This window comes from Capra hircus, chromosome 19 (genome assembly GCF_001704415.2).
Source record: "Capra hircus breed San Clemente chromosome 19, ASM170441v1, whole genome shotgun sequence".
NCBI classification, from domain to species: domain Eukaryota; kingdom Metazoa; phylum Chordata; class Mammalia; order Artiodactyla; family Bovidae; genus Capra; species Capra hircus.
The window spans coordinates 25855287-25875868 of record NC_030826.1 but is presented as its reverse complement, the minus strand read 5'-3'; the positions used below and the strand labels follow the sequence as shown (position 1 = coordinate 25875868).

Below are 20582 nucleotides of genomic sequence, written 5' to 3'. Positions count from 1 at the left end.
AACAGTGGTTGCTAAGAAACCAGGGACAGAGACAGGACTCTTGACTAATACCCAGTGTCCATCGCGCTGCAAGCCTCTTCCCCTTGTTACTGAAAGCTTGGCCTCTCTGTACACCAGTGCCAAATCAAATCTCAGAGACTGAGTTTTGGGTGATGTAGAAAAGGATAGCTTTATTGCTTTGCCAGGCAAATGAGGACACATCAGCATTGCCTCGAAATACTATGTGTCCCGACCTGGGAGGATTTTATAAGACAGTCACAAACCGTTTGTGTGTGTGTGTGTGTGTGTGTGTGTGTGACGAGGGGTTTCGTAAGACAGTCACAAACTGTGTGTGTGTGTGTGTATGTGTGTTCTTAAAGAAAAAGATTATTCATGACAATTGTTCAAATAGTAAGGCAGAATTTATTGAGAACTACTGTGATAGATGGACTTCCCAGGTGGCTCGGTGGTAAAGAATCTGCCTGCCAAGCAGGAGACGCAGGTTTGATCCCTGGCTCGGGGAGATCCCCTGGAGAAGGAAATGGCAATCCGCTCCAATATTCTTGCCTGGAAAATCCCATGGACAGAGGAGCCTGGCTGGCTGCAGTCCATGAGGCTGCAAAAGTGTTGAAGTCGACTTAGTGACTAAACAACAACTACACTGTGATAGGTATAGGAACTTCTGTGATAGCATTTGGCGGCAGAGGGGAGAGATTGGGCTCAACTCTGAATACAAGGAAAAGTTGGGGGTTTACAGCCAAGGACAGAGTGGGCTGGCTGGGAGATGGGGCAGTGGTAGTGGTGCTGGTGGTGTGTTTGTCAGTGGAAAACTACTGGGAGAGTTGGGTAATTCTTTGCCAACAGGCTTGTTGCTGAAGGCAGGCCAGAGTGATCAGATACCATGGGGAGGATGAGGAATTTAATCAGGTATCAAGGGTGGGCGATTCTGGATAAACTAAATTAGTAGGGTTCTAACTAAACCTGAACAATGCAAAAAAAAAAAAAAACCGACACAGAAGTCCAAGAGTAAAGGCCCAGCTGGGAAGAAGATTCAGAAGAGCCTAAGCAAAGTTCGGTCCAGGAAAGATTTTGTCAGTGGGTACATAAACATATATATGATTACAGAGATAGGGCTTCCCAGGTGGCTCAGTGGTAAAGAACCCGCCTGCCAACTCAGGAGACGCCAGGATGTGTGGGTTCATTCCCTGGGTTGGGAAGATCCCCTGGAGTAGGAAATGACATCCTAACTCTAGTATTCTTGCCTGGGAAATCCCGTGGACAGAGGAGCTGGGTGGGCTACAGCCCATGGGGTTACAAAAGGGTCGGACACAACTCCTCGACTAAACGACAAACATCAGAGACAGGAAAAAGGTGCGAAGGGAGATACCTAAGGCTGTTATCAGAATTCTCCATTTCTAGGGCACAAAGCGGTAGCAGTACTACCAACAGCAAGGATGTCTGTAGGCAAAGGTCTGACTCAAATGTCACCTCCTCAGGAAAGTCCTTCATGAATGTCGCTTCCTCAGGAAAGTCCTTTCCCCCTGAGCATTCTAGAGTTGTATGCTGTTCCCTCACCCCCAACTATCACCCTCTCCAATTTTTGTTTTCGTAGAAGTACTTGAGTATGTGAAATTCTCTTCTAAATGAGTTTATGTATCTCATTTTTGGCTGTGCTGGGTCCTCCTTGCCATTCTCAGGGTTTCTCTAGTTACAGCAAGCAGGGGCTACTCTGTAGGTGCAGTGTGCTGGCTTCTCTTGTTGCGGGGCACAGGTTCTAGGCGTAGGGGCTTCAGTAGCTGTGGCTTGCAGGATAGTTGCTCCGAGGCATGTGGAATCTTCCGCAAACAATGACTGAACCCGGATCCCCTGTATTAGCAGGCAGAGTCTTATCCACTCTATCACCAGAGAAGTCCAAAATGGATTTATGATTTCTGTGAATATTTCCTTACCACTGGAATATAAACTGCTCACCTAGAACATCCTCAGGCACAATGAAGGTAAGATTTGTTGACTGACTGACAGTTGTTCACTGAATCAGTAGCTGTGGACTCACCTTACGCATCAGTCCATGCCATCCTCAACTGTTTCAGGTAAGTATCGTTATCCCCCTTTAACAGACCCAACAACTGAAGTTCACAGCGGTTTAGACTTTTCCAGGACCACACCTAGTGGGTGAAGCCAGGATTTAGTTCCCAGCTCACTGGCTTTCCCTCAGTACCCCAACTGTTGGCGATTAGGATTCGGATCCAAAGTAGTCAAGCATCTTTCCCCCAGTTCCGGACCTGCCTTTGTTTCGGGCCATTCTCCTCCCCCAAGACCCGGCCCTCTTTTCAGTTGGCTGCCATGAAGATGACTCCCCATTTGGGAATAGATTACTGGGCCTCCGGAATGAGAGATGCAATGCACTGGAAGGGAGGGAAGTGAGTAGGGGAGCCCCGCGGGAGAGGGCAGAGCAGGCAGACCCTTCCTCACACACCCTCACCCCTGACCTCTGCCTCCTCTCCCTGCGGTCCAGCGAGCCCGGGTCTTGGCCCAGAGCACACCCCGTGGTGGCGCTGCACCTGGGCTTTTCCCACACTTAGTCTGCAGAGGTCTTCGGTCGCCACCCTCCTAGCTAGGGAGAAAACTCAGCTGGATGCGCCCCCAGGAGGCTTCTTGCCAGAGGCCTGAGCTCCTCCAAGAGCTTGTGGGAAGACCGGGCGGCCTGGGCACCTTTGCGTATCCTGGGGCCACCCTATCCCCAGCTGTGGTCTCTGTTTCCTCTCGATCATTCTGGAACTTATGCACACTTCAGCTCTTCCAGGCCTTGGGGCCAGTTGGGAGCGGAAAGGCTGGGCGGGTGTGAGTGAAAATAGAGGGCTTGTGTTTTGGAGTGTTTGATACTCTGTCATCTCGTGGTTTGGGGGAACAGTGTGTATAGCGTGCGCACCCGCCTGTCTGACCTTTGTTATCTGTTCTCCCTGTAGAAACGAACAACCCATGACTGACAGCTGACATCAACCAGAAGTTTTGGTTTGCACAGTGACATTTCCCCTGACTTTATTTGGGAGTTGTTGCCAAGTCACTTTCTGTGCTCAAATATTTTGTGATTTGGGGAGACATCTCTGCATTATCCCAGGAGTTTGCTGGTCTGTGTGGAACAGGATGTCCTGGGAGTGAGACCGCAGCCCTCCAGCCACTGTCTTTGAGGAGGGGTTGCCTTGGAGCCTTGGGGGTAAACCTCCCTCTTCATGGCCCCCCATGGGTGAGCCTGGGGTTGTGGGTTTGGGGGAGCCTGGAAAGTAGAGACACCCTCGGTCGCGCCTTCTGCATGGAGGAGCCTCTGCGTCCTTTTCTTTTCTTGGCCTGTCTACAGGTTGGTGGGTGGGCTCGAGTTCTCCTGGGAATGAACCCTAGGAGGGCCCTGAGGGGAGCGTGGGTGCCCCAGCCCTGGCTGGACAAGTGAAAAACCAACCTGTTTTTGTTCCTGTTCACAAGCCATTCAAAGCCCCCAAGGTGTCCATTTCCATTGCCTATCTCCAGCCAGACGCCCCCAGGCCCTCGTTCTCTCTGCTCCTCTCTGCATCTGGAGAGCACAGGGAGGAGTCTGGGTTTGGCGGCTGTGGCCAGCGGACCAGGCTCTTGGGTCTGCAGAAGTCCTGCCAGCTCCAGATGGACATTCTCTGAGATGCTGTCGTTTCACCTGGACAGCTGGTCCATGAAAGCCAAGGGAGGCTGTCTGGGTTCCTGTGTGGCTTTCCTGGGCGGGGCAAGGTAAGGTCCAGCAAAGGCATCATCATCAAAGTTTTCTTTAGGCCTAGAAGGCAACTCGGATGGTAACTTGTTTCCCGATGAATGACCCAGGTGCTCTCAGGCAGAGCCGGGACTCACAGCCTAGCTTGTCAGGAGCCCGACCTGGTCTCTTCACTGCCCCACTTCTCCCAGAGTTCCATGATTAGGTGAGGATGGGTCTCCTTCAGGGCTTGGTAGAGGCGATCTTTGCAGGCCCAGTCCCAGGATCGGCTGAAACCAAACAGCTTCCGCATCTGGCCTGGTGCAGTGGCCTCCGCCCGCACCCCCTCATACTGTTCTTCGCTCAGCACAAGTCCATGCAGCTTGTCCAGGACAGGTTCCACGGATGTCACTCGAGCCACCAGCTGCTCCCGATATCGGTCCACAAAGTGCCTCAATCTCAGGGCAGCTGGGGAGTCAGGTGAGGCTGGAAACAAACAAAGAAAGGCTCGTACCACTGCCCCTTCCTCTGACTCTCCATCTCCACTTCTCTTCGTTCAGCTCATCTGCATCCCTGGCTTCCTTCTGCCCTGTAAAGGCATTTGACCACCAGAAAGCCACTTTTGCCCTCCCTCACATCAGCACCTGGCCATTCTGCTTGAGCTTGGGGTGGGGTTCTTGGTGGAGGCATTTGAAGGTGGTTTGGTGGGAGGTGCCAAGGCCCCCATGGGCAGGAGTAAGGGGCCTGGGGCACACAGAACTCTCCAAGGCCTGACTGCTTGTGAGGTTTACGATGAGAGAGTCTTTCCTTTCTCTCTTCCCAACTCTCCAGGACCTGAAAGTACACCCCAGAATTGCCAGTAGCTCATGTGGTCTCTAACAGCTGTTACTGACCTCTGAGGCCTGGAGGGACCAGAGTAACTGCCCGTCTGAGATCTCCTGGAGGGAAGCAGAGATGAAGAAGCATCTGTAACAGTGCTGGTTATTTACACACACGATACTCCTCTAAACTCCTACCTACTTCTGAGAGTCTCTCATTCTGAAAACACGCTACGGATAAATTCTGATAGAATCTGGAGTAAGGGCTGGAAGGGCCTTTAGAGATTATCCAGGTGCATCCCTTCCTTATGCATACGGGGAAACTGAGGCCCAGAGGCCATGATTAGAAAGAGGGTGGGAGAGAGATAGGAGGCATCCAAGTGAACAACAGCAGTTTCTCTCAGCTGTTGTTAAACCAGACATGGTTTATCTGGTGTTGTCCTGAAGGGAACCCTGATAGAGAACTAACCAGGGTTTAGATAGCTTAAACTATCTAAGATGTCCTTAAATAGTTAAAGGACGTCTTAAACTTCTGAACAGACATCTACCTCCTTGCCCATGTTTGGCCTTCTAGATTCACACAGATAAATCTGTTCTGAATTTTGATGTCAGAAGATTAGGGACTTCCCTGGTGGTCCAGTGGCTAGGACTGTGTGCTCCCAATACAGAGGGCCTGGGTTCAATCCCTGCTTGGGGAACAAGATCCCACCTGCTGCAACTAAGAGTTCATGTACCACAACTAAAAATTTGCAATGCTGCAACTGAGACTGGCCCAGCCAAAGAAATAAATAACTTAAAAAAAGGAATCAGGAAAACCTTAGCACTTGGGAGTAATGGGATAATTTCAATACCAAAACAACAGAAATAAGGGGCTTAGACAGTTACTTGCATAAGGCAAGGAAGGGGGTGTTTACAGCAGCTCCTGTGGACAAGGCCTGAGAGTCTGAGCAGACTCAGATTCACTGTGACCTGATGGTCTGTGCAGGTGGGCACAAGACAGGGGAGCTCCAGCTGTGGCTCCAGGAGCATCGGGTTCAACTGGAGGACGGAGGAGGGTATTCCACATCCTCCCCGAAGACTGGACACTCAGGGAGTCCATTCTGGCTCATCTGTAAATGGGAACATCTACCAAGAAGGTGTCTAGATGGCAAAGAACTTAAAAACCAAAATACAAGAGGAATGATGGGAGGAAGTAGAGATATTTAAATTGCATAAGAGGAGACTTAGGGGAGGCCTTGATCCCAGTCTTCAAGTATCTCTTCTTGAAGAGATACTCTGCTTGATGCTTTCTCCTGGGCTCTCCCAGGAGAAACAGATTAGAAATAGAAATAGATCTGTCAGTTCCAAGGGACAGAATCAAGATAGGCAAGGATGTTGGCTTAATACGAGGAAGAAGAATAATATTGCTACTGTTTACTAGGGACCGCTGGGCTTTCCTTTACTATTTCCAGCTCAGATGGTAAAGAATCCACCTGCAAATGCAGGAGACCCAGGTTCGACTGCTGGGTTGGGAAGATCCCCTGGAGAAGGGAATGGCTACCTGCTCCAGTATTCTTACCTGGACAATTCCATGAACAGAGGAGTCTGGTGGGCTACAGTTCATGGAGTCGAAAAGAGTTGGACAGGACTGACTGACCAACACTTTCACTTTTTACTAGGGACCACAGCATGAGACATGAACATACCTCATTTTATTTAATCTTTCCAACAATTCCATAGGTTAGGCATTGTGATCCTCACTTTACAGATGAGGAACCCAAGTTCAAATGAGCTAGGTAATTTTCTTAAGATGACCCAGCAAGTAAGGGCCCTCGCTAGGGCTGGTGAGTTCTCCATCTGTGTCTGCACCCAAGCTGGGACCAAGTAAAGTCCATTCTCTTTCTACCACACTGTGATGCCTGTGCTGCTCAGGATGGAATGTGACCAACAACTGACAAAGGCTGTTTGTCCTAGGAAGGACTGTCCAGGAGATTTTGTTTCTTGGGGGTGTTGGTGTTGGATTAAGAGACTGTAAAGTTTCTTCCGTTTCTGAGAGTTCAATATTTGGATTCCCTTTTGCCTGCCTTGACAATAACTGAATGATCCTGGTTAGAGTATCTGATATTGCCAGAACTGGCCTAATCCACACAAGCATACAACCATCTAGCATCTAGTTGTTACGCTTTTATTTCTTTGGCCGCATGGCATGTGGGATCTTAGTTCCCAAACCAGGGATCGAACTTGTGCCCCCTGCAGTGGAAGTTTGGCCACTAGTTCTTCCTCTTTCATCTACCTTCCAAATTCTCATGCTGCTGCTGCTGCTAAGTCGCTTCAGTCGTGTCCGACTCTGTGTGACCCCAGAGACGGCAGCCCACCAGGCTCCCCCATCCCTGGGATTCTCCAGGCAAGAACACTGGAGTGGGTTGCCATTTCCTTCTCCAATGCAGGAAAGTGAAAAGTGAAAGTGAAGTCACTCAGCTCTGTCCGACTCTTAGCGACCCCATGGACTGCAGCCTACCCGGCTCCTCTGTCCATGTGATTTTCCAGGCAAGAGTACTGGAGTGGGGTGCCATTGCCTTCTCCGAAGCTCTCATGAGAAACTTCCAAAAATCTTGTGGGTATCAAAGTCTATTCAAGGGCAGAGTGGACACGCATGGTGCAAGAGAGAGAGAGAGAGCACAGGGCTCACAGTCAGGTTAACCTGAGTTCTGAAGAATTGATGCTTTCGGACTGTAGTGTTGGAGAAGACTTAAGATTCCCTTGGACTGCAAAGAGATCAAACAGTCCATCCTAAAGGAAATCAGTCCTGAATATTCATTGGAAGGACTGATGCTGAAGCAGAAGCTGCAATACTTTGGCCACCCGATGCGAAGTACTGACTCATTGGAAAAGACCCGACACTGGGAAAGATGGAAGGCAGGAGAAGGGCATGACAGAGGATGAGATGGTTGGATGGCATCACCGACTCAATGGTCGTGAGTATGAGCAAGCTCCAGGAGTGAGCTCCAGGAGTGGTGATGGACAGGGAAGCCTGGAGTGCTGCAGCGCATGGGATTGCAAAGAGTTGGGCAAGACTGAGCGACTGAACTGAACTGAACCCGAGTTCCAATTCTGCTCCTATCAGTTGTTGTCACTAGGAAAAGGCACAGAACTCCTGTGGACTATTTCTTTTCACCAGCAAGTTGTGATAATACAAATTCTCTCTTTCATACACACACACAAACACACACACACACACGCACTCTTTGACTTTCTCTTGTCCCACCTCTGTGCTCGCTGGACTTGACTTTACCTGGCTTCACCAAGGCTTCCCACACCACAGTCCCATCTTTCTTGCTTCTTATTTGCAACCTGATCCCTGACCTCAAATGGCGAACGTAGAACTCAGAGAACAGCTGAGATTCTCTGGGGCTCCGATAGCAGAGCTCCAATTCCTGCAGAGAGAGAGAGAATCACTGAGTGAGAAGCCACCTTTCAGCCTGCTAATAAGATCTTTCCCTACCTGATACCTCACTTGGCCCTGCTTAACCTCAGTTGGCCCTGCTCAACTCTGACCATCTCCTGGACTGAAGTCAATCTTTAGATCCTGCTTTTTTCTTTCTTTTTAAAATCTTTATTTATTTTTGGCTGCACTGGGTCTTTGTTGTTGCCCAAAGACTTTCTCTAGTTGTGGAGAGTGGGGGCTAGTTCCCCGACTAGGGACTGAACCTGGGCCCCCAGTACTGGGAATGTGGAATCTTTTCTTGGTTGGGGGGGGAGTGGGGGAATATGGAGTCTTAACCACTAGACTGCCAGGGAAGTCCTTGGTGGGTTTAATTGGAGGTTATTGTCACTCTATAGCTCAACTCTTCCCAATGTTGCCCCCATCCCAAATGTGACCCCTCCCCAACTTCCTGTCTCCTACCCTTTGAAGCATTCCTGCTCACCCTAAATCTCACTTGCTGTCTGTGTTGTGCTTAGCCACTCTGGTGTCCAACTCTGTGATGCCATGAACTATAGCACACCAGTTCCTCTGTCCATGGGGATTCTCCAGGAATCAAACTGGGGTCTCCTGCATTGCAGGCAAATTCTTTGCCAGCTGAGCTACCAGGGAAGCCCCACTTGCTGTTTGCCCAACCCCAGTTCACCCAGTCCCTGGGAAAGCTCTGAGACCCACTCACAGGTATTTCCAAGCAAGACCTCTGACCCCAGTGATGGCTGACCACCTGGGCTGCTCACCTCAGGCAGTATTTCCAGCTTCTCTGAACCAGACACAATGTAGCGGGAGCCCATGTAGAGCGGGGTCAGCGGGGGTGGCTTGTGAATTCGCACAAACTGGAACTTCTTTTCTTCATCGTCTATGGCCTGAGGAGTACAGAACAACGATCAAAGCAGATATGTCTGGACCCTGACTCGGATTCTGCCTACAGAACCTGGTCTGAACAAAGTGAGATGATGTTTCTGTGTGTTTCTGTGGGTGATGGGGGCTGTACCACCCCTGCTGACTTCCCACCCCCCCACCCATGCTTGGCCTCTGCTGTGCTCAGGGTGAGAACTGGGGCGATGTTGGAGAAGACATGGTAACAGGGGAAAAGAGACAGTTCTAAGCTCCAATACTTTGGCCACCTGATGCGAAGAGCCAACTTATTGGAAAAGACCCTGATGCTGGGAAAGATGAAGGGCAGGAGGAGAAGGGGATAACAGAGGATGAGATGGTTGGATGGCATCATCAACACAGTGGACATGAGTTTGAGCAAACTCTGGGAGATGGGGAAGGACAGGAAAGCCTAGAGTCCATGTTGTAGTCCAGGGCATCACAACGAGTTGGACATGGCTTAGTGACCAAACAACAACAACAATAAGCACGGAAACCACCCACTCTTTTGACTCCTGGGAAGAGGCTTGTCCTGACATGAGTGATGGTGTGGCAGAGTCAGCCGGAGGAGACCTTAGGGAGCCAGACTAGTCCATGGCTGGGCAGGAGCATGGTTATTCACCCATGTCAAGGTTCCTGCTTATAAGCGGCCCATCCCAATTCCCAGTTGACCCATCTAGGGGACTCTTTGGTTGTGTTTCCTGTTTGCTGTCAAGCCCACCCTGGCCCAACCTTTCTGGCTCTTATTGCCACCTTCTGAATGGAGCAATCGCTGGGGACCAGGTAGAGGTGGAAGGTAACTTCTTCAGGCTGGAGGTAATGGTAGAGCAACACAGTACAGGTGATGGGAATGAAGCGCAGGGCAGTGTGGACCATCCGCAGTAGAACTCCCATGGGCGAGAAACTAGGGTTTTCCAGGACGGCATAACATGGCGTCACCCTGACTGGCTTCTCCAGGAGCATCCCCTCCTCTTTGAAGTGGGCCACTTGAAACTGAGAAATGTCCACATCGTTCCCTGTCAAGGGATGGATATGAGAGGCAAGGACTTAGTACCTTACTGAGTCAGGCTTGGCTGGTGGAGTTATGCCCTTGAGTGTAGGCTCAGTGGTCTTCCTAGGAAAGCCATCGTGCATAGGCCTGCCACCTGTGGGGGCCTCAGGCAATACTGTCTCTAGGGTGGGAGCACCACGGAATCTCCCTTTAACCAAACCCATGCAGAGGACCAGCCCCTGGCCCGGGAGTCGGGAAAGCTATGGACCCCATGGTTACTGGCTGGTGTGGATTCTCTAACCATGAGGGCCACTGAGTGATGTTGGCGGGTTTGACTCCAGGCAGAGGGAGGACAAGGAGGAGGAAGGGACAATGAGGAAATGGAGCAGCCAAGGGCCACCCACCACTCATAGTCTTCTTTTAGGGAAGAACCCCTTCCCCACCAGTGTGGGGGGTCTTGGCAGGAGACAAGCTGGGCCTCCCACCCTGGAAGCTGCTATTCCCTGGTGGCTATGATGCAGGCATGTGACCAAAACTTGAGTAAGTGAATGCTCCTTACCAGGACCTGGATCTAGAGAGAATGAAGAGAGATTCTTTTGGCAGGAGGGTCCTGCAATGGCTGTGCCTGCAGCACAGGTCTCTTCCTAGTTTTCTTGCTTCTCAGCATCCTTGCACACTGCCTTTTTTTTTTTTTTTAATGTTGCCTAATCTTTCGTTAAGTCTACAAGTTACTCAGGAATCCTTTTATATATTCCTTTCCTGCCTAAGTCAGCCAGAGTTAGTTTGCAGTCAAGAAGTCTGACAAGGTATGGACACTGATGAGTCTGAGATGAAGAGACAGCTTGAGAGATGAAGGCTGGTAGTGGGAGAGACACAGGCTTAGAAATTAGGGGTCCTGGTTCCATCTCTGTGTTGCTTGGCAACTGCAGCAATGCTGTGGTTTCTGGGTAGCAGAGGGACATTGAGCAAGCCAGGCAAGGACCTTAGGCTGATGGGCACCAGTCAGAACATTGCTGACTGATTTTAATCCCAGAAGAGGCCCCCAGAAAGCACATTCATTACTTTTTGTGTGTGTGGAAATAATATCACCGTGGTGTACACCATCTGACAAAATGCTGAAGAATTCACTAAATACAACTATAATTACCATCTTTCTCTTTTCCACTAGTCTTTCTTTGAAGCAACACCTTTTCATGTTTCTGTCATAGCCCATGGATTTTTTTTGACTTCTCATCATTGTGTGTCTTCCTCTTAGAATCGTGGTGAGTATCCCTGCCTGTCACGTGGGAGACTGGGGTTCAATTCCCCAACGGGGAGACTGGAGTACTACCTTTTGGGCTTCCCTGGTGGCTCAGATGATAAAGAATCCACCTGCAATGTGGAAGACCTGGGTCGGGAAGATCCCCTGAAGGAGGGCATGGCAACCCACTCTAGTATTCTTGCCTGGAGAATCCCCATGGACAGAAAAGGCTGGTGGGCTACAGGCCATGGGGTCGCAAAGAGTCAGACACGACTGAGCGACTAAGCACAGCACAGCACAGAGAGTCACATCTTTCAGTGATCATAGAAATTTCCTGGCAATTCTCTCTTTGAATATTTCATCTTCTCCATTCTCTCTGCCATATCCTCTGGAATTCTGGTTAGGTATATTCTAGGCCTTCTCATAGTATCCCATCCTCCATGTCACTTAATCTTTTATTTTATTTTTTTAACGTTTTCCTATTTTCTTTAATTAGCTTGTTTCCAAATTTGATTTGTCATTTTTAATTATTTATTGCTTTTTGCTTATTTTTCCCCAGGGTGATTTCTATAAGTATATGGGGTTGCAAAGAGTCAGACACGACTGAGTGACTGAACTGAACTGAGCTGAACTGATGGTGGTTTAGTTGCTAAGTCATGTCGAACTCTTGGGACCCCATGGACTGTAACCCAACCAGAATACTGGAGTGGATTATCATTTCCTTTCCCAGGCATTCTTCCCAACCCAGGAATCGAACCTGGGTCTTCTGTATTGCAGGCAGATTCTTTACCAACTGAGCTATGAGGGAAGCCCCATAAGTATATGAAACACATGTATTTTGTGTTTTGTTTCTGATAACACAAAAAGTGTGAAGTCTTTATGGGATTGATTCTTATTATTTTCTTATTTTTAAGTTATTTTAATTAATTAATGTATTCATTTAATGGGACCAGTTCTGGCACCTGTGTTTCTTCTGGTTCTCATTTGTGATGCCTTGTTTACCGTTTGTAATTTTTGACTGTGAGATTATTTTTAAAAATGTTTTATTTTCAGAATAATTGATATCCCCTCCTTGTTGTATTTATTTATGGCGTTCCCTGGGTCTTCATCACTGCACACAGGCTAGTTGCAGCAAGTGGGGACTTCTCTTCTCCCAGAGCATGGGCTCTAGAGCACAGGCTCAATAGTTGTGGCACACGGGCTTAGTTGCTCCGTGGAAAGTGGGGTCTTCCCGGACCAGGGATCGAACCCACGTCTCCTATATTGGCAGGCGGATTCTTACCCACTGTACCACCAGGGAAGCTCAATGTTGGCTTGTATTGTACTTTTTATTTAGGGAAGCCTTTAAGTAATTCAGGCAAAAATAATTATGAGTCTGGGGACAAAAGTGCTTCAAAAATGATATGCCCAGAGCACCATGGAATGAGAGAAAAGCTGTCTCCATTTCTGTTAATCCTTTCTCAGTCTCTCTAAGGAAGCCATGAGTCCCTCTCAGGACATCACCTCCAAAGCCCCTTTCAGGCCCATTCTTTCCACCATCACCTTGCCTCTCCTCCCCCGCTTACCTCGGAAGGCCACAAAGTGAGGGAGGAACACAGCTGCCACAGCGCCTGGTTCAGCCTTGATGTCAAACAGAGGCCCTGCAGCCAGCCAGCTGTGCTGTGGGAAATTCCTGCTCAGGAACTGGTCCCAGGCACAGAATTCAATTTCAACAGTCGCTGGCCCTCTCACCTCAAAGCGGAGACCCGTGTTTGGCCAGTGGTAGAAGCCGGCCTCGGGCAAGTGAATGCTGTGAAAAATGAGGAGAAATGGACACTGGAGAAGGCAATGGCAACCCACTCCAGTACTCTTGCCTGGAAAATCCTATGGACAGAGGAGCCTGGTGGGCTACAGTCCATGGGGTCGCACAGTCGGACATGACTGAAGCTACTTAGCAGCAGCAGCAGGACACTGGATTACTGTACACAGACTCACTGAGCACCTACTGGGTGCCAGGCCCCGTGCTGGGCACTATGGGTCCTACAGAGTGGCTGTAAGCCCAGACGTTGAAGTCAGATGGATTTGAGTTTGAATACTGGATAGCATATTGAAAAGCAGAGACATTATTTTGCCAACAAAGGTCCGTCTAGTCAAGGCTATGGTTTTTCCAGCGGTCATTTATGGATGTAAGAGTTGGACTGTGAAGAAAGCTGAGCACCGAAGAACTGATGCTTTTGAACTATGGTGTTGGAGAAGACTCTTGAGAGTCCCTTGGACTGCAAGGAGATCCAACCAGTCCATTCTAAAGGAGATCAGTCCTGGGTGTTCTTTGGAAGGAATGATGCTAAAGCTGAAACTCCAGTACTTTGGACACCTCATGTGAAGAGTTGACTCATTGGAAAAGACTCTGATGCTGGGAGGGATTGGGGGCAGGAAGAAAAGGGGACGACAGAGGATGAGATGGAACTCTGGGAGATGGTGATGGACAGGGAGGCCTGGTGTGCTGCAATTCATGGGGTTGCAAAGAGTCAGACACAACTGAGTGACTGAACTGAACTGAACTGGGCTTCCCTGGTGCTGCTAGTGGTAAGGAACCTGCCTGCCAATGCAGGAGACGCAAGCTGTGAGATAAAGCAGCATAACAAATCAAATACAACAAGTGGGCTGTCTTTGGATCATGATTAGAACAAATCATCTGCAAAGACACACTTTATACAATTGAACAGATCTGAATAAGGATTGGGCATTGGACGATATGAAAGGCCTAATTGTAAACTTGACATGTGAAAAATGACATTGTGGTTATGGAAGAAAAGGTCTTTATTTGAACTTTTTGAAAGGTATCAAAAAGTTTAAGGCTAAAAGCACCCATTTCTTTGGACTTAAAAATATTGCAAAAAAAGGGGCAGAAAGTGGATAGTTGAAACAAAGTTGGTAAAATGAAGGTTGAAGCTGAATAGTGGGTACATGGAAGTTCCCTGGACTCCACTTGTGTGTATATTTAAAAATTTTCATAACAAACTCTTTTTCCAGTGACTTCCTTGGTAGTCCATTGGCTAAGACCCTGAGCTCCTAATGCAGCGGGCCTGGGTTTGATCCCTGGTCAGGGAACTAGATCCCACATGCTGCAACTAAGACCTGGCACAGCCAAAAATAAATAGATACAAATAAATATTAAAAAAATCCCAACCTATGTTCCTCCTCCTCCATCCAAACCCCTTCTTTTTTCATAATAAAACACCAACCAACATCTCAGCCCTGTCTTTCTTTGCATGGTGGTGTGGTGAGGGGATACAATGGACCATGAATGGGGTGCAGACTGTCTGTGGGGACCCAGCATGGGGACGGAGGGGGTGGGACAGGCCAGGCCCCCTCACTTACCGGTACAGGCTCCTCTCTTCGTCAACCACCTCAGTAGCCACAGGCCCTGTGGGGCCCCAGAGGTTATCCTCAGTCCCTAGAGACTCCATGGGCTCGTTCCCCGGAGGGGTAGGAGAAGACGGACAGAAGGGTCTCGCCTGTGCTGCTTGAGGAGAGCTGCCCTCTGGAACAGACAGGGCAGTGGCCAGCTTTAGGTTCTGCCTGGCTGCCCCCGGCCCCTTAGGCTAGACCACAGAGGGGCCCTTCCCAAGGCCAGTCTGCCTGCTATCCAAGGGGGCTCAATCCTGCTGCCTCCCCTTGCCCAAACCCTCCTCCCTCCCCTTTCTCACTTCCCAGAATTGTCGCTTTTCCCAGCACTCCCCAGGTGGTCAGCTTCTGAGGGGAACATGGCTCCAAAGATGGACAGGCAGGGATGGAGACGGGATTCCAGGCTTTAGAAGCCCAGAGCGGGCCTTAAGATACTGGGCTCTGGTTCAGAGTATGAGTCATGTTGTGGATATTTAGGAGAGGAACAGTCCAGCCCCCTGAGGCTGGAAGAGAGGGAAATAGAAATCCTGCAAGGTTCGGGTAGTAGAAGATCTCTCATGGAGTCTCCCCTAGGTGTGTCTGTCCCACTCCAGAGGCAGGAGGATGGAGGGAATGACCTTTTATAAATGCCATCACTCCCTCCACCCCTGCAAGCCCACATCATGATGCTCCCAGCCTGGCCCCTTCAGACTACCTGATGCTTGTCTCTGCCGCTTGAGTGAGGATGTATTGCTCATCTCTGCTCCACCTGGGCCCTCGTGAAGGATCCTCAGACTTGGCTTCCTGGACAGAATTCATTCTCCCTGAGATCGTGGAGGATTCTGGGGGCTGTCTCCATGACATCCCCACTTGAGTTCAACTCATCGAAATTTGAACTCCTGATCCCCATTGGGCTTCTCCTGTAGTCCCTGCTTGCATGAATGGCCCCCATCCACCCAGCTGTTTATACCAGAACTGAGGCATCATCCTGACTTCTCCCTTGGCCAATCTGAGAGCTGACTGATCACCTTGACACAGCCGCCAAAACAGCTCTTTTCTCTTCTCTCCACCTCCACAGCCTCCACCTTGTTTCCAGGCCCTGGCATCTGTGGCTGGAACCACTGCCTCATCTTAGAGGGTTCCCTGTTTTCGCTCTTGACCCTTGGTCCACTGTCCACTCAGAAGCTGATCTGAAAATGGGAACCTGGCACAGAACTTCAGTGCTGAAGCCCTGAAATGTCTATTGATTTGGGGAGTAAGATTGAAATCCTTAATGTGGCCCACAAGATGTTAGGTACTGCCCCCCATCCCCCGCCCCACCTGTGCCAGTCTCGCTGCCCCCATGGCTGTAAATCAGTGTTAAAAATCACCTGAAGGCCTGGGCTAGAACATGCATTCCTGGGCCCACCCCAAGATTCTGACTCAGCAGGTCTGGAGTGGGGCCTTTCTACTGAGCTCCTTACTGTTGTTTAGTCGCTAAGTCATGTCTGACTCTTGCCACCCTATGGACTTTAGCCTGGCAGGCCTCTCCGTCCATGGGACTTTCCAGGCAAGAACACGTGGGTGGGTTGTCATTTCCTTCTCCAGGGGATCTTCCTGACCCAGGGATCGAACCAGAGTCTCCTGTTACAGTAGGTTGGTTATTTACTATTGAGCAGCCTGGGAAACCCACTGAGCTCCCAGGGGATGTTGATTCTGCTGCTGATTCTAAGGACCATACTTTGAGTAGCTCCGCTCCAGGTCCCTGACCTCCTATTCCTCAAAGAAGCTAAGCTCAGTGCCTCTACTGAAACGGCAGGTAAAACATGAACCAGCTTAAACTGGTTTTGCTGCCTTTAAATAAGTTAATTGATTAACGTAGCCTTGAGTTATTTAGATAGCACCCCCACGCAAGACAGAATCTGTGTCTTCAGTCTACAGAACTCAAAGAATAGAAATGTTGCCCCAGGAGCCCTTTTGGGGGCTAGAAGTCCTTCAAAAAAGGAAGATCTGGCTTCCAGCAGTGCAAGTAGCTTGTTTGGCTTATTCGAAACTAGCCAACCAGCTTCCAAGATTGACATTTCTCTAAACCCCTTAAATGTCGCCCTGAATCCTGGATCGATTTGAGAGCCTCACCCTCTGTGCCCTTGCTAGTAGACTTTGCAATAAAGCTCTTTCTTTTCTCAAAAGCCAGTGCCCTAGTCTTGGTTTCTATGCACTCTCGTTCAGCAAGCTACACCACCTCTGCCTGGAATCAACCCCTTCGGGGCCCAGCACTCCGCTCCCATCCTTCACAGCTCAGCTCAGCTGCTCTGCAGAATCTAGTGGGCCCATCAGTGTCCTTAGAGAAACCCAGATGTAGTTCTGTGGGCGGAGGTGGGAGGCTGGGGTGGGGGTGGGGGTGGGGAGGGAATAATTTGCACCTGCTGGGCTGAGCTCCTGGAATTTGGGCCCTTGTTCGCTGCTTGTGCCTCGCACGTCGTGTGAGGGATGCAGGGCATGTTGCTCTGTGACAAGTAGATCCTCCTTCTAAAACTAGGAGCCCTTTCCTTTCCTTTTCAGGTGAGGCACAGCTGCGGAGATTCAGGGAACAGTTGCCCTGAATTTCGGTCACAGGCCGAAATGCACCAAACTGGGAGAACGGCGCTGCAGCTGATTCCCTGGGGAGGAAGAGGGATTCTCCCATCTCCGGCTCACCCCTCCAGCCTCTCTGGCTGTGTGTCTATGTGTATCGGAGGGTGAGGGTCGCGGTGGAGGTAGTCTGGCTCTTCCTAGACTCTCTCTCTTTGTCTCCCCCTGGTGGTCATTGCTTTCCAAGTTCCAAATCTCATCAAGGCACCCATTCATCTTTTTTTTTTTTTTTAAAAATCTTATTGGAGAAGGCAATGGCAACCCACTCCAGTATTCTTTCCTGTGAAATCCCATGGACACAGGAGCCTGGCAGGCTACAATCCATAGGGTCACGCAGAGTCGGACACGACTGAAACGACTTGGCACACGCACATTCATCTAATGGAAAGGTTTAAGCAGAGGAGTGGCATAATTCCGTTCGCACTAAACAAATCAACGCCCAAACCTCTCTCTGGCTGCCGTACTTTCTTGGTTTCTTCCCGGCTCTGCCGTGTCTACCTCCACCCCACATGTCTTTCCCCATCTCTTGGTTCTTAACCTGCCCCAAGGACTCAGCCGGGCCTGGAACAGCAGGAGGGGGTTCTGAGTCTCCCCACCTTACCACATCCTGGAGACTAGCAGCTGAGGCTTCTCTCTTTCCAGGGCCCTCAGCATCTCGGTCACCTCCTTGCTCAGCTGAGTCTGGTCCAGCCTGCAAGTGCAAAGGAAGCCTGGTTCTCCCGGGACCCCTGTGTGATCCTGAGGTTCTTGGGGGCTCAGGATGGTGGAATCTACCACCTCCCAGAGGAAACTATTGCAGGTTGGGTTTGCTGGGAATTGGGCTCTGAGATGGAAAGTGGAGTGAGATTTATTAGGGGGTGTTCTTGGATCAACACCAGGGTGGCGGGGAGAGGGAAACAGGTCTGGGCAGAGAGGAAGAAGTTGGGCTGTGATGCCGTCTCAGTGGAGACCTCAGCCAAGGCTACTGGAGTCTCTGAAGTCAGGATGATCCCTCAGAGCTGTCCCAAACTGGGGAGAGGGGCTGGGTCTTTATACCCTGACACTGGTCAGGCCTTGGATGCAGGTGACTCCAGGAAGGGGATGAGATCTTGGGAGAGGGGGCCCTTGTAGGCAAACGTCATCCCAGTAGCTGGCTGTCAGTAGCATTCCCAGTGGCTCAGGATTACATCCTCATTCCTGGAGAGCATCTGGGCAGCAGCTCACAGTGTCCACCACAGAACACCCATTCCCCAGAGCCTCAAGATGACCACCCGGGGGTAGGTCCTGGGATTTCCTGCTCAGAGGCTAGATGGTTTGCTGGAAAGGAGAGTGCTCTGTTTCCGTTCTCCTGGCCTTGTGTTCTGGGCTGCTTCAGATTTCAGATAGCTGTTGCTCTTTCTGGGCCCCCGTGTCCCCCTCTCTAACACAGATGGATGTGCTCCGCCTGTCGTGAGCCGTAGACAGGACACACTGTAGAGGGCAGTGCACACTGAACTCATTGCTGCAATCAGAGCTAGTGTGCCCTAGGGAGAGGATGGGGCCCCCTGCGTAGACGGTTGTCCCTCCCAGTCCAGTCCCAGGACTCCGGGAGGAAGGAAGCAGAAACCTTCACAGGCCCACAGAGCACAGGCTGCTCTGAGGCAACCCAGGTCTGACCAGTAACCAGTGAGCTGGTCACAAATTCAGATGTCCTGGCTGTGGCCAAGATCTGGAGAGGCCTTGCACTAAGTAGCCGGAAATGCTTGGTGGGGAGGGAGCTGGAGTTCCCCTGGTTGTAAACGGTCAGGGTTAGCCTTGGGGGAACCCACCTGCAGAATGTTTATCTCGTTATCTTGCCCCGACTTCACCTTTAGGCCTGAGAGTCTAAAGGAGGGAGTCCTGGCTGAGGGTGGCCAGGGCCCAGACTTTGCAGACCCCTCGAAGACCCTGGTTCCATCCCTGGATCGGGAAGATCCCCTGAGAAGCGAATGGAAACCGACTCCAGTATTTGTGCCTGGAAAATCCCATGGACAGAGGAACCTGATGGGCTAACATCCTTGGGGTCGCAAAGTCAGATGCAACTGAGCCACTAACATTGTGATTCCCACTGTGTTTCTAAGGGCTGCTGGAGCTCAACGGAGGATGGGTGAGGTGGGGTGTGGAGCCCTACCAGGAGCTGTAAGCAAGGGCTCAGCCAGAAATAGCCAGTGGACTCCTTCTCAGGAAGTGGAGGAAAGAGGAAGTGGCTGAGACCCATGGGAGGGGCTGCTGCTCAGAGAACATCGCCCTCAGGGCCTGCAGGGCGGCAAGGAGGGCTGGGGGCTCACTGCTCTTCAGCCACAGGGGACTCCAGTGCTCCAAGCCCATTTCTGTCTGAACTCTGTCCTAGTGTTTACATGCATTTTATTGATATGATGGTTCCATTAGACCAAGTCTAAAGAAACCAAGTCTCAGGTGAAGAGCTGCCTGAGTCACAAGGCCTAAGTCAGCAGCGTCGCTGGTGAGGAAGCCTGGCTGACCGTGCATTTGTCTGGCCCTTTTCTTTCCTCTGTCCAGTTCCACGGCACTTGCCTCCCCTCCCCCCATTCCCTGCCCTCTCCCCAGAAGGGGCCCGCAGAGCCTCACCATAGGAACATGAGCTGGCAGGAAGGGTGCCTGAGTCCTTCACAGAGCAGCCTCACGCCGAGGTCGTCCAGGTCATTTTGCAGCAGGTTTAGCTCCATCAGTCTGGGGCTGACCCTGAGCACAGAGGCCAGGTCCTGGCAGCAGCCGGACGTGAGGCCGCAGCCTGCCAGCCTGCAGGGAAGACACATGCGGACCCCCAGTCAATGTCCTAACTGGCATCTGGTTTTCCTTTCTAGTACCTATGGCCCTAGGAGGGTTCTAGGGTGACATTGAGTGAGTGAAGTCAGTAAGTGAAGTTGCTCAGTCATGTCTGACTCTTTGCGACCCCATGAACCGTAGCCTACCAGGCTCCATCCATGGGATTTTCTAGGCAAGAATACTGGAGTGGGTTGCCATTTCCTTCTCCAGGAGATCTTCCAGACCCAGGGATTGAACCCAGGTCTCCCACATTGTAGGCAGACGCTTTACCATCTGAGCTACCAGGGAAGTCCAAGTGTGACATTAAAGGAAGATAAAGGCATGCCTGGCTTGCAGGAACCTGGGAGATTTAAATATTCCTCTTTCAGCCAAGGAGCTACTCAGGATAGAGACCACATCCCCTTTTCACTTCCGTGTGATTCCCATGAATCCTGCTCACTCACTGTATTGATGTTGTATGATTAATTTACACCGATGTTCCACTGGGATGCCTGGATCTCATTGTTAACTACCTCGGCCCTCCCAAATGCTCAGAGTTACCTGACATATGTTTCAGCACTTTGTGGGTTTCAACATTAAGGGCGTCTACAATACAGGATGAGAAAAGAGCGAGCTTCTAATATAAGAATAAAAGTTAAGGAGGAATATGAGGGCTTCAGTGGGAATCTATCATGGCCTCCATGAGCCCTTGCTTTCTCTCTGCCCCGTGGTGCTAGGGAAGCTCCTTCTGCCTCCCCGTGCCCACCCTACAA

General features: G+C 50.5%; 1 protein-coding gene across 1 annotated transcript in view; it reads right to left on the bottom strand.

The window, feature by feature from the left end:
* The window catches only part of NLRP1 (NLR family pyrin domain containing 1), a 33639-nt gene continuing 15252 nt past the window's right edge, over positions 2196-20582 (bottom strand). Inside the window, exons 8-17 of the mRNA XM_013972605.2 lie at positions 19633-19803; positions 17651-17740; positions 15155-15243; positions 14434-14596; positions 12639-12862; positions 9596-9858; positions 8707-8832; positions 7781-7922; positions 4585-4629; positions 2196-4177 (exon numbers count right to left, since the gene is read on the bottom strand). Coding sequence (XP_013828059.2) covers positions 3861-4177; positions 4585-4629; positions 7781-7922; positions 8707-8832; positions 9596-9858; positions 12639-12862; positions 14434-14596; positions 15155-15243; positions 17651-17740; positions 19633-19803 — 1630 coding nt within the window. The 3' untranslated portion in view covers positions 2196-3860. The remainder of the gene's footprint in view (positions 4178-4584; positions 4630-7780; positions 7923-8706; positions 8833-9595; positions 9859-12638; positions 12863-14433; positions 14597-15154; positions 15244-17650; positions 17741-19632; positions 19804-20582) is intronic.